This window comes from Rhinatrema bivittatum, chromosome 14, assembly GCF_901001135.1.
Source record: "Rhinatrema bivittatum chromosome 14, aRhiBiv1.1, whole genome shotgun sequence".
In the NCBI taxonomy this organism is placed as follows: Eukaryota; Metazoa; Chordata; class Amphibia; order Gymnophiona; family Rhinatrematidae; genus Rhinatrema; species Rhinatrema bivittatum.
In genome coordinates, this window is record NC_042628.1 from 79,296,913 (window position 1) to 79,309,533 (window position 12,621).

A 12,621-nucleotide genomic window follows, 5' to 3' on the forward strand; every position below is an offset into this window, starting at 1 on the left:
ACCTTACTTGTTCCCAAATACTTTATATCTTTTAAATATTATTTTGGTTTTTGGCAGCAAATAATTCCCATCTCTATGACCAACATCCTATATTCTACCACACAAAACGTCCCGTTTTCCAATCACTTAAAATTATCTTAAGGGCTGGTGAAATAAGAATATCCATTAATTTTTTGGTGGAAATGGAGAGTAAAGGATGCAGGCAGAGTGAACAAAAAATAAATAGTTGGAAGACAATATCCAGATTTATATTCAGCTCACCTTGATTAGAGTCCAAACTGGCTGCCAAAAAGGATCAAATTTTGAATGAAAATTAAAAAAAATCATACGCTCAAATGTTCCAAGGTCTGAACCACAAAACCTGCAAAAATTAGAACAAGTACTATCTATTTTATTCAGTTTACGAGAGATCAAATTTACTTCTTGTGCAACAAAATACTGAGAGATAGGGGTAGGTTTTAAGACATGTGCGCGCGCTACCCGCCGCGCACACATGGGCACGCGATTTTATAACATGCAGGCGTGCGTATGTTATAAAATCGCGTGCCCATATGTGCGCGCGCTACCCGCCGCGCACACATGGGCACGCGATTTTATAACATGCAGGTGCGCGCATGTTATAAAATCGGGGGTCAGTGCGCTCAAGGGGGTGCACAAGTGTGCCGAGCCCGCGCTGAGCAGCACTGCCTTCCCCCGTTCCCTCCCAGACCGCTCTGAAATCAGAGTGGCCTCAGGGGAAATTCCCTACCCCACACCCCACCTTCCCTTCCCTTCCCCTAATTCCTCTGCCCCCCCAGCCCTAAGCTAATCCCCTCCAAAAAAACTGTCCTACCCTGTAGCGCCTGCCTTGGGCAGGCGCAAGTTGTACGTAGCAGCCGACTGCCGGTGCGAGATCCACCAGCACAGCAGCAAATGGCCGCTGTGCTGGAAGCCTCTGTCCCCGCCCCACCCCGGCCCCTGGCCCCACCCCTGGTTGAAAGCCCCAGGACTTAGATGCATCCCGGGGCTTTACACGTGACACCAGGCCTTTTAAAAATAGGCCCGGCGCGCGTAAGTCCGGTTATGCACGTAAATCCTCACACAAAAACATCCACATGCGTGCATATGGGGACCTCTTGAGAGTAACACGGATTTTAAGAAACCTTGAAGTCCGTGTGTTCATACCCATACCATAAAGGATTCCGAGGACTCAAATAGCAATAATTCTACATCTGAAACGGTAGCAGCGCACCACCAATGCATGTCCTATTGAGAAAACACAACAAATAAGACTGATACATGTGTCTACCACACCTCAGTCACACAGAGAAATACAGGCGAAAGGACCACAAATTACAAATGTGGAGACAAAACTAGAATGGAAACCCCAAAAAGCCACACTGAATGCAGTGCAAAAGGGAAGAACTAGAAACAGAAATACGTTTCCTCCTACATTAATCAAAGTACAAAGAAAGAAGAAATGCACATTCCCAAACCTCACATATGGATCTTGCACTCTGTAACTCCCCCTCCATACCCTCATCATCTCTCACTTCTCCCAATTACTCCTTTTCAATCATCTCCTCACACTCATATCCCTGCCCAGCATTCCTAGCTCCCACCTGCACCTTATTATAATGTCTCTTTTTTTTCATTACAGGTCTAAGTTGCCCTGTAAACAGCCATTATGAGTTGTGCGCTAGTGGCTGCGCCTCCACATGTGCCAGCTTGTTGGTTCCAGCGCCATGCGACAATGTCTGCCTAGAAGGATGCACATGTGACGAAGGGTTTGTCTTTAGTGGTGGCCAATGTGTTCCCATGGCCCAGTGTGGATGTTCCTATAATGGTGCTTACTACACATCCGGAGAGCAGTTCATCCCTGATGGCTTGTGCAGTCAGCAATGCACTTGCGAGGCTGGTGGAGTCGAATGTATGGCCTTCTCCTGTGGACCCAACGAGGAGTGCGCAGTGATAGATGGCATCCAGAAATGCCAACCAATTGGCTCAGCTATGTGCCTAGCTGCTGGTGGCCAACATTACCTGACATACGATGGTCTGGCCTATGATTTCCAAGGCACCTGTACGTACACGCTAACAAAGACAATCACTGAGAGCAGCAACCTGGTGCCTTTTGTTATCAATGTGGAAAATGAGATGATGGTATCTGTTGAAGTTTATAATTACACACTCATTCTCCTTCAGAACAACAACGGGCTTATGGTAAGCTATGAAAAGGATGCATTCATAGATTACACTAGTAGCATTGCCTGCAGTCATACCCCCTTGCTCCCTTGAACATTGATCTATTACATCTCAAAAGCTGAGTAGTGTTGGGCGTGATTAATATTTGGTTGGATAGTTGGCCACTAGTTGGTGTTGAGGGAAGCACCTCCTTTCTGCTGGCAGGGGATTTCTGGGATCCCTTCTAGCTTTGTCACTCTATGATTTTATGACTTGCTATTAGTCTTTCAGTTGGAGCATTCTTCTGTCTTAGTACTGAACTAGTACCATGTCATGCTGTTAGAGCACTAAGGATGCTGTCTTTTTAGTTGGGATACTAATCTGACATCCTATCCCCACTGGATATTTTAGATCTTCAAGGCATTGTTCTAGGTATTATGGAGTTTTTAGTTTACTAGATATTCTATAACTTTACCTTCAGCATAACTAGAGATTTGTTGCTAATATTCTTAAATCTTCTTCCTTCTGTACAGAACAGGTGACCCCATTATTTTATTCATTGTCCTAGATGTGAAAAGATTCTCTGTTAGGTCCTAATAAGAAAATCAGATCCTCACATAAAGACAGACCCAGATGGGACAGAAATTTAATGGCCCTACCTTTGCTATCACAGAAAGACCTGACTTCCAGGATCAATTTTAATCACTGGGAATTCATCCTAAAAAGAAATGAAATAAAAAAATAAATAAATAAAAGAAGGAAACAGCTGTCACTATTCAGTAAAGCAATAAGAAATACAGTGTCCTCAGAATTCATCTGGATATGGATGCCATATACTAATGTGCATTTTGCATACACTTCTTTGGGGGATCATGAGAATGTAAAAGAGCTCAGCAAATTATCACCATATCAAGTGACATATTCTCTCTCTAAGCACAGTGTCTCACATATCATAACAAGAATGAACCTCGCTTTAAGCCAGACCAAAAAAACAGCTACATAAGAGAATGCCAGCCCAGCGTGAGACAAAGCTATTCCTAAAGTATCTTTACTATTCTGCATCAGTATACTTCAATACACATACAACCCCTCTTTTTAACAAGTTTTGAAATATTACAATTTAATTAGCTCCATTCATTACAGATAAGTAATGTTAATTAGATAATTTTAACACTTACCTCAATTTAATCTTAAAATAATTTTTAAATTAAACACATTAATATATTTTAAAATGAAAAAGGTGCACTTTAGGGATGTGCAGCAGGGACGGATTCATCCCATTCGGGATTCGTATTCGTGGGGGAGTCAAATCTGTTGCCATCCGTTCTCGGGGGACCCCGATCCGTTTATTAGTTAAGTATGTATTTGTTTCCCCCCAAAAAAAACCATCCCAACCCTTTAAATTTAATTAACTACAACTCCCCCCCCCCACCCTCCTGACCCCCCCCAAGACTTGCCAAAAGTCCCTGGTGGTCCAGCGGGGGTCCGGAAGTGATCTCCTGCACTCGGGCTGTCGGCTGCCGGTATTCAAAATGGCGCCGTAGCCTTTGCCCTCACTATGTCACAGGGGCTACCGGTGCCATTGGTCGGCCCCTGTCACATTTATTTATTTATTTATTGTTTTTAATATACCGGCTTTCATGACATGGATCACATCAAACCGGTTTACATTTAACAAAGTGTGCAAGATAAGAGAGAACTCAAACAACTGTAACGAGCATTGTAAGGAGGGTGACAGTTACATTAAAACAGGGAAATAAATAACTGGGAGTTAGAGGTGAGAAGAGGGGGATATAACTTACAGAAAATGATTTACAAGGTTACAAGAATGAGTCCGATTAAATGTGAATTGATTAGTAAATGATAACACTGTGAAGGTGATGGCAGCGAGTAACAAAGATTGTTGTTTAAAACCATTTTTAATAGTGTGGTTGAGATGTGGGGTGTAGGTCTCGGTCGGAGCTTGGATAGTGTGGTTAAGATGTCTGGTAGGAGCAATGGATGGCCGGCGCCATCTTGAACTCCTACCATGTGACAGGGGCCGACCAAGGGTTTCAACCCGTGAGCCACGGGCTGATTTCAAATTTTTTTTTTTTAACTTTTTGTAACTTTCGGGACCTCCGACTTAATATCGCCATGATATTAAGTCGGTGGGTGCACAGAAAAGCAGTTTTTACTGCCTTTCTGTGCACTTTCCCGGTGCCCGGAGAAATTAGCGCTGACCTTTGGGTAGGCGCTAATTTCTGAAAGTAAAATGTGCGGCTTGGCCGCACATTTTACTTTCTTTATCGCGCGTTGAGGGCCCTAATAGGGCCCTCAACATGCATTTGCATGTTGAGGGCACTGTTAGGTTCGGGGGGGTTGGACGCGCATTTTGGACGCACTATTACCCCTTACTGAATAAGGGGTACAGCTAGTGCATCGAAAACGCGCGTCCAAATGTCGGCTAACAGTGCGCTCCGTCGGAGCGCACTGTACTGTATTGGCCTGCTAAAGAGGCAGTCTGGGGTGTTCCAGCACGGAGCCAACACTTACATATGTTAAGTTGCTATTGGTCAGAAAGGATGGAACATGGGTAGATCATAGCTCCTGATAGGTTGTTGGAATAGCTGTAGTCTGAGGGATCACAATGCCCAACAAAATGCCTGGTCTTTGTGCTATCCTTGGCAGCACGTAACTAGTCTAAAGAGCATCAAAGCAGCAGCTACAATTAGATTATGATTCCTAATAAGATTCAAGTAATTCTACTACAGAAAAGTATAGTATAACAAAAGGGCCCACACTCTAGTTTTGGCACTGGTCTGTTTTGTTCTTGCTCTGCTGTTATTTCTGGCCTGCTGCCAGGATACCACTTATTTGGCTACTGTAGCTACTGTTCCTGTTCTTTCCCCATTGGATTATAAAGAATTTTTCCTGCTCATTCTTTTCTGGGAAGGCATTGAATATACCTTTTAGCTCTGGGAAATGTGAGACTTTGATACTTTTATAATGTGCATAGCAGTGGATTAAATATATCACAGTTGCTAAATCTCCAGTGTTGCATTGCATACAGAGTCAGGTTTCCTGCAGTTTTCTGCTCTGCTTTTGCAGGCATATTTCTATTTCTAGTCTGTGTTCACTTACTGGATATTTGGTTACAATCAGTTTGTTTTTTGTTTTGGGGTTTGTTTGTTTGTTTTTGTGTTTATTTAATGGTGAATTTTAAGAACCTGGCGCATGCATTAATTAGGGAATGTGTGAAGAAGTTGGGCTTATGCACGCCGACCATATTTTAAAAAGCGCCCATGTACGTGCGTAAATGTCATGGCACGCACATCTCAACATTTCTAAAAGAGGGGTGTATGGGTGTGGTCTGGGCGGGGCGGGGGTGTTTCTGGCCTTGTGCATGCAAATAGTTGCGCGCCCCGGTGCTTGCCGAGATCCCCTGCAACGTAAGTTTACTTCAGCTATGGATGATGTGTCAGTTAAAAAATAAAATGGTCAAACCATTTCTGAGGGGGCTGAAGGGTCTGAGGCAACTGGGCAAAGTGTAGGCTTACAAACCGGTGGGGGTTGGAGGATCAAGCTGTTAACTGGGTGAACTGGTGGATGAACTGGTAAACTGACTTATGCAGTAGAATCGGGATTTGCACACCCATGCACTCTCCCATTTAAATTTAGCACACATGTGCTCACAGCCAGGCTATTTTATAACATGCACGCATGTACGTATTCAATTTATTAAATAGTCGCGTCCCATGGCATGGGCCAGTGCATGCACCCAAATATGCCCCCCATGTGCTGGTTTGAAAGTTACCATCCCTCTATTTTTATCAGTTTGGTTCATTTGCCAAACCAAAAAATAAAATAACAAACCTTAAAAGAAAAAAAAACAAAACACAAAAAAACAACCCAATTAACAATAACCTTATTCACTGCTGTTTGCAGGCACATTCATTTCAAACGAATGCACATCCCCATAAGGTAGGCCAGGATATACCTATGGTTTTAAGGTATATATCTGGGTAACTGTTTGATGGGCCTATAATGTTTCCCCTTCAAATCAGAGCTGCAGATTTACCAAGCAGCAGCCACAGGCAATTCAGCTGTTGCCGACAAGCGGAGAAACACAACAAAAACAGCAGTACTGGGAGGATTTGTGTAGTCCTGTGAGTTTGGGTGGGCGCACTGTCATGAGAGAAAGGCACCAGGACATTAATACTATTGACAGTTTCAGATCAAATGCTTACAAAGGGGCTGATGCCGGCCGTCCATTGCTCCTACCATGTGACAGAGGACAGCCAATGGCACCAATAGCCCCAGTCACATGGTAAGGGCAAAGGGTCGCCGGTGCCATTTTGATTAGTGGCAGCTGACAGCCCGAGAGGAGGAGATCGCTCCCAGGATCCCCGCTGGACCACCAGGGACTTTTGGCAAGTTTTTTTTTTGGGGGGGGGGTTGTAGTTAATTGAATTTGAAGGGTTGGGGTGGGTTTGGGTTTGTGGTTACTTGTTGCTCACTCATTTTCTCCCATAGTAGATGTTACTATGATTTCTCTGTCTCTTCTGTTTTGTTTTGTTTTTCTTTTAATTTCCTGTGTTTTCTTTGGTTAACTTTGTTACACAACACCCCAGGTAATTAAACAATAATCATTCTTGCCTTAACCTTTGATGGGATAATTAGATAAGACAAGGGAGACACAATATCAATAGAGGAAATGAAGGAAATGAGAAGAAAAAATGTCTACATCAAAGAATGCATGAACACACAGGGCTGGATTTTCAAAAGGTTACGCGCTTAACCGGTCATACGCGCACCGGGCCTATTTTGAAAAGGCCCGGTGACGTGCGTAAAGCGCCGGGACGCGTATAAATTCCGGGGCGTGGCCAGAGGGGGAAAGGGCGGGGGAAGTAGAGGAAGGGAAGGTGGGGAGGGGGGTAGGGAACGGGGGAAGGCAGTGCAGCTCAGTTCGGGCTCGGCGCGCACAAGTTGCACAATTGTGCACCCCCTTGCGCAAGTGATGTCACACTTCCGTACCCTAGCATACGTGAGGAGCTTTTCTTTTTCCATAACCTTTACAGAATAGTTGCTTAGTAGCAACACTTTTATTAGTAATTGTGTTTTTCTCTTTTACTATTATGTTTGGTTTTCTTGCATCAAGCTTTTTATTGGTCGGAATGGGAAAGCCACAGACAATTATAACTTCTTACATTTTCTCAGTTCTATCAGTACTTTTATTTTATTCGTCTAGTTTATGTGATATTATTGACTTTGTATTGTATATGCTTAGGGCCTGATTTTAAAAAGCATTTACACACATGAAACTGGGTTTTACTTGAATAGATGGCTTTTGAAAATTACTACAATAGTATGTGATATTTACACAAGCTAATTTAATTGGGGTAAAGTGCATTTACATGTGTGCAGCCCAGTTCTAAGTGTGTAAATGCTTTTAAAAATTGGCCCTTACTGTTTTATCTTGCTTGTGCATGTGAACACTGGAATCCGCCCAGAACAAATTTGGATGTGTGCGGAATGCAAACTATTTAAATAAATAAAATAAAGTAGTATGATCCCAGTGCTTTTCATAGTGGATAACACATTGAAATCGTCGGTTCAGTGTGCTGCGGCAGTCAAAAAAGCAAACAGAATGTTGGGAATTATTAGGAAGGGAATGGTGAATAAAACGGAAAATGTCATAATGCCTCTGTATCGCTCCATGGTGAGACCGCACCTTGAATACTGTGTACAATTCTGGTCGCTGCATCTCAAAAAAGATATAATTGCGATAGAGAAGGTACAGAGAAGGGCTACCAAAATGATAAAGGGGATGGAACAGCTCCCCTATGAGGAAAGACTAAAGAGGTTAGGACTTTTCAGCTTGGAGAAGAGACGACTGAGGGGGGATATGATAGAGGTGTTTAAAATCATGAGAGGTCTAGAACAGGTAGATGTGAATCGGTTATTTACTCTTTCGGATAGTAGAAAGACTAGGGGGCACTCCATGAAGTTAGCATGGGGCACATTTAAAACTAATCGGAGAAAGTTCTTTTTTACTCAACGCACAATTAAACTCTGGAATTTGTTGCCGGAGAATGTGGTTAGTGCAGTTAATATAGCTGTGTTTAAAAAAGGATTGGATAAGTTCTTGGAGGAGAAGTCCATTACCTGCTATTAAGTTCACTTAGAGAATAGCCACTGCCATTAGCAATGGTTACATGGAATAGGCTTAGTTTTTGGGTACTTGCCAGGTTCTTATGGCCTGGATTGGCCACTGTTGGAAACAGGATGCTGGGCTTGATGGACCCTTGGTCTGACCCAGTATGGCATTTTCTTATGTTCTTATGATACAGTGATGTCATACTGTTATATCCTCTCTCTTTTAGGTGAATGGTGTGTTTTATAATCTCCCTCTCAGCATTGAAGATGGAAAGATCCGTGCTTATCAGGACGGTATCAATGTCATTGTGGCAACCGATGTTGGCCTACAGGTGAGCTTTGACTTGGTCTACTTAGTTGTGGTCACTGTCCCAGGGAACTACAAGAACCAACTGGGTGGCTTGTGTGGGAACTACAATGGGGACAATACAGATGAGTTTCAGCTGCCTGACCAGACACTGGCTGCTGATGCCACCACATTTGGCTCTGCCTGGGAGGTCCAGGTTCCTGGGGTGACCTGTGACCATGGCTGTGGAGCAGCTGGCAATGCCTGCCCTGTCTGTGAGGACAAGAAGAAGGAAATCTTCAGTAATGATAACTATTGTGGCATTCTTCAAACATTTAATGGTCCCTTCAGTGCCTGCTACTCCACAATTAACTCTGATTTCTATTACAACAACTGCATCAATGATCTCTGCATGGGCAATGGAGACAGCACAATTCTTTGTGACAGCATCCACAGCTACGTAACTGCATGCCAGTCTGTTGGCGTCATCATTCAATCCTGGAGGAATGAATCCTTCTGCCGTAAGTGATAACTGTCATACATTTTCTAGAATAATGCATTAGATTCAGCAATTGTCCTATCAGAGATTTTCTTTGTATGCTTTCTAGAAAGGAAAGTCAGCTCCTTACATGATCCATCTCAAGAGTGTTGCTGAAAGGCCTTCCGATCCTTGAGAGCAGTCAGCTGTGATAATTGTTCCTAACAATTAAGATACAGCAAAGGAAACGTTCTCTTTCCTTACCCCTTGCCTTCATTTTTCCACTGATAATGTCTCTTCTTCCTTCTTCTTATCTCTTCTGTTTCCTTTTTTCTCACTTTCTCCCTCATGCTTCATGCAATCCTTACTATTCTCCAACAAGCCAAACTACAGCCAAATACAGACGCCATAAAATTCTGTTCATCTCCCGGTTCCTGCAGGAATCATGCATCATGACTCTGGTACCGGGAATCTCAGAGGATAACTTTCAAACACAGGCGTAAGAGACCATGTACATGCGTATATGGGCTCGCATGCATGCATGCATGCCTGTAGTTTATAATTTGTGAGGGTACACGTGCAGATTATTCAATATAGGCCGGATTTTAGAAGGGCCGTGAGCGCAAATGCCGGCAGTTACACATGTGGCTGGGCCGTGCGCTTAATTGCCAATATGTGCACAGGCCAGGGGGTGAGGGGCAGGCTGGGACAGAAGCTGGCCGGGACAACGGCCATTAGCCGCTCTTCCAGGGAAGCCTGTGTTGGCCGGCCGGCTGCCAGCGCTCACAAGTTGCTTCTGCGCCAAGGGAATATGTGGAACCAGAGAGCACGTAGGCCGGGGGGAGGCCAGCCTTGGATCTCTTCCATTCTCTTAGAGGGGTTTGGGGTGGTGAGGATGCTGGGCCCGGCAGGGCCTACTGTCATATCTTGAGGAGGGGAGTTGTCACTTGGCCACCAAGCCTGTAAGGTACTTATTTTTCTTACAGCAGCATCACTTAACTGGCTATGTTCTTTTGAATTTAGCTGTTTAAGGCTAAATTTATTTGGCCACATGAGGATGGATAACTTTTAGCAGCCACTTCTTGAGTTAACTGAGTAACTTATTCAGCTAACTCCAACTATCAGAAGTAGCCAGATAAGTTATTCAGCTCACTCAATACCACCATGGAACACTCCCAAAATCAAAACGATTGCTTATCCGGCTAAAAGTCTGCTGGATACGCAACGAGGGATATGGAAGGCATGCCAGTTAGCTGAATAACTCCTTAGTTATCGGGCTAAATGACTTTGAATATTGGCTCCATAATGTTTCCATATTCACTGTTTTTCTTTTGTTTTAAGCTCTGGCCTGCCCTGCCAACAGCCAATATAAACTCTGCGCAGACACCTGCTCCACCACATGTGCTGGACTGAACGACCCCGCCCAGTGCCCCACGAGCTGTGCCGAGGGCTGCGAGTGCAATGACGGGTTTTTGTTTGATGGACAGCAGTGCATACCCATAGAAAACTGCGGGTGCTTCGCGAGTGGAAAATACTACAGGGTAAAGTACAAATAATTATTTTCATCACCTGCACGGAATTACTAAGTTTTTCCCCATAGCCTTCCCCAGTTCCCTCCCAGTCCACTCCAGTTTAGGAGCAGCCGGGAGGGAACTTCCCTACCCCCTATTCTAACCTTCCCGCCCCCTAGCCCTATCCTACCGAAATCCTTATCTTATCTGTTGCGCCTGCCTCGAGCAGGCACCGGTTGCGCGCACCAGTATCCTGCCGGCACGCAATCCCCCAGCACAGAGGCAAATGGCTGCTGTGCTGGGGGCCTCTAGTCACGTCCCGCCCTGGCCCTCTCCTGAGGCCCTGGGGCTTACACGCGTCCCGGTGCTGTACGCGCATGGCCGGGCCTTTGATAATAGGCCCAGCGCGAGTAAGGTTTTTAAAATCTGGCCCATAGGGCAATATATTCAAAACACAATCAGCATTTGATAGCAGGATAAGTCACTTTTCTGACTGTCTGATAGTCGCATAGAATGTGAGCAGGCAGTGGGCAGATTATGGCGGCACTAGTTAACCGGTTAACTTTACCGATAACTAGCAATATTCATTCTTATCTGGTTATATCAATCGGATAAGTTGGACCAGCCATAGAGGTCTAACTTAGGAGCAATTTGTGTGTGGAAATTCCTCGGCTTAGCTGAACTATGTTATGTGTTATGAATATCAGTTCCAGTATGGAAGAAAACACAGAGTGAATCAGGTCCTAAATATTTGGGGGTAACTGAGCCAGATAGCATTACAATGATATTCAGCAGCATGGCTGTGCCACGCTGAATATCTGCAAACAAATCCAGATAAGTGTTACCCAGTTAAGTCTTGACATACTAGTAGGTATGTCACTAATTTTGTATTTGTAGCATTTATCCAAGAAAAAAATCTCAACTTTCAATGGAATCTATTGAGGTCAATACATCTCTGGAATTTGTTGCCAGAGGATGTGGTTAGTGCAGTTAGTGTAGCTGGGTTCAAAAAAGGTTTGGATAAGTTCTTGGAGGAGAAGTCCATTAATGGCTATTAATCAAATTTACTTAGGGAATAGCCACTGCTATTAATTGCATCAGTAGCATGGGATCTTCTTGGTGTTTGGGTAATTGCCAGGTTCTTGTGGCCTGGTTTTGGCCTCTGTTAGAAACAGGATGCTGGGCTTGATGGACCCTTGGTCTGACCCAGCATGGCAATTTCTTATGTTCTTATGTCCTTTCACCAATTCTAAAAATATTCAGGCCGCTGGGCAGTGCCACCACACGTGTACAGTGTGTATGCACCATCTAAGAAGCAGCCCAGCCAAAGTTTAGTGTCCAGTTTATTTTGCATTTTACCTAGTTTAATAGGCAATAATTACATATCTTCATCATTTTCAGAAGATTTTTTTGTAGAATTATGGAGGTTGATGTTTGTTAGCTCTTTCAAAAAAGATATAGTTGCACTGTAGAAAGTGCACAGAAGGGCGACTGAAATTATAAGGGGCATGGAATGGCTCCCCTATGAGGAAAGGCTAAGGAAGTTAGGGCTGTTCAGTTTGGAGAAGAGACAACCGAGGAGGGATACGATAGAGGTCTACAAAATCATGAAAGGAATTGAACAAGTTAATGTGAATCGGTTATTTACTTTCTCAGATAACAGAAGGACTAGGGGACACTCCATGAAGTTAGCAAGTAGCTCATTTAAAACAAACCAAAGAAAATTATTTTTCATTTAGCACATAGTTATGTTCTGGAATTAATTCCCAGAGGATGCACATACACTGGTTAACTGACTCACTCGTGCTCTCTCTCATGATCACACACTGGCTTACTGACTCACTTGCGCTCCTTCTCACACACCAGCCTACTGACTCACTCAAGCTCTGTCTCACACACACACACACACATACTGGTCTACTGACGTGCTCGTGCTCTCTCTCACACTTCCACATTGGCTTACTGACTTGCTCATGGTCTCTCATGCACATTGGCTTACTGACTCGCTCACATAGTCTTTCATGCACAAGCTCTAGCTTACTGTTGTG

At 44.0% G+C, this 12,621-nt stretch overlaps 1 protein-coding gene across 1 annotated transcript in view; it reads left to right on the forward strand.

The window, feature by feature from the left end:
* Positions 1-12,621, forward strand: part of LOC115075651 (IgGFc-binding protein-like) — a 152,608-nt gene that overhangs the window by 77,508 nt on the left and 62,479 nt on the right. Inside the window, exons 9-11 of the mRNA XM_029576225.1 lie at positions 1,640-2,199; positions 8,526-9,105; positions 10,404-10,603. Coding sequence (XP_029432085.1) covers positions 1,640-2,199; positions 8,526-9,105; positions 10,404-10,603 — 1,340 coding nt within the window. The remainder of the gene's footprint in view (positions 1-1,639; positions 2,200-8,525; positions 9,106-10,403; positions 10,604-12,621) is intronic.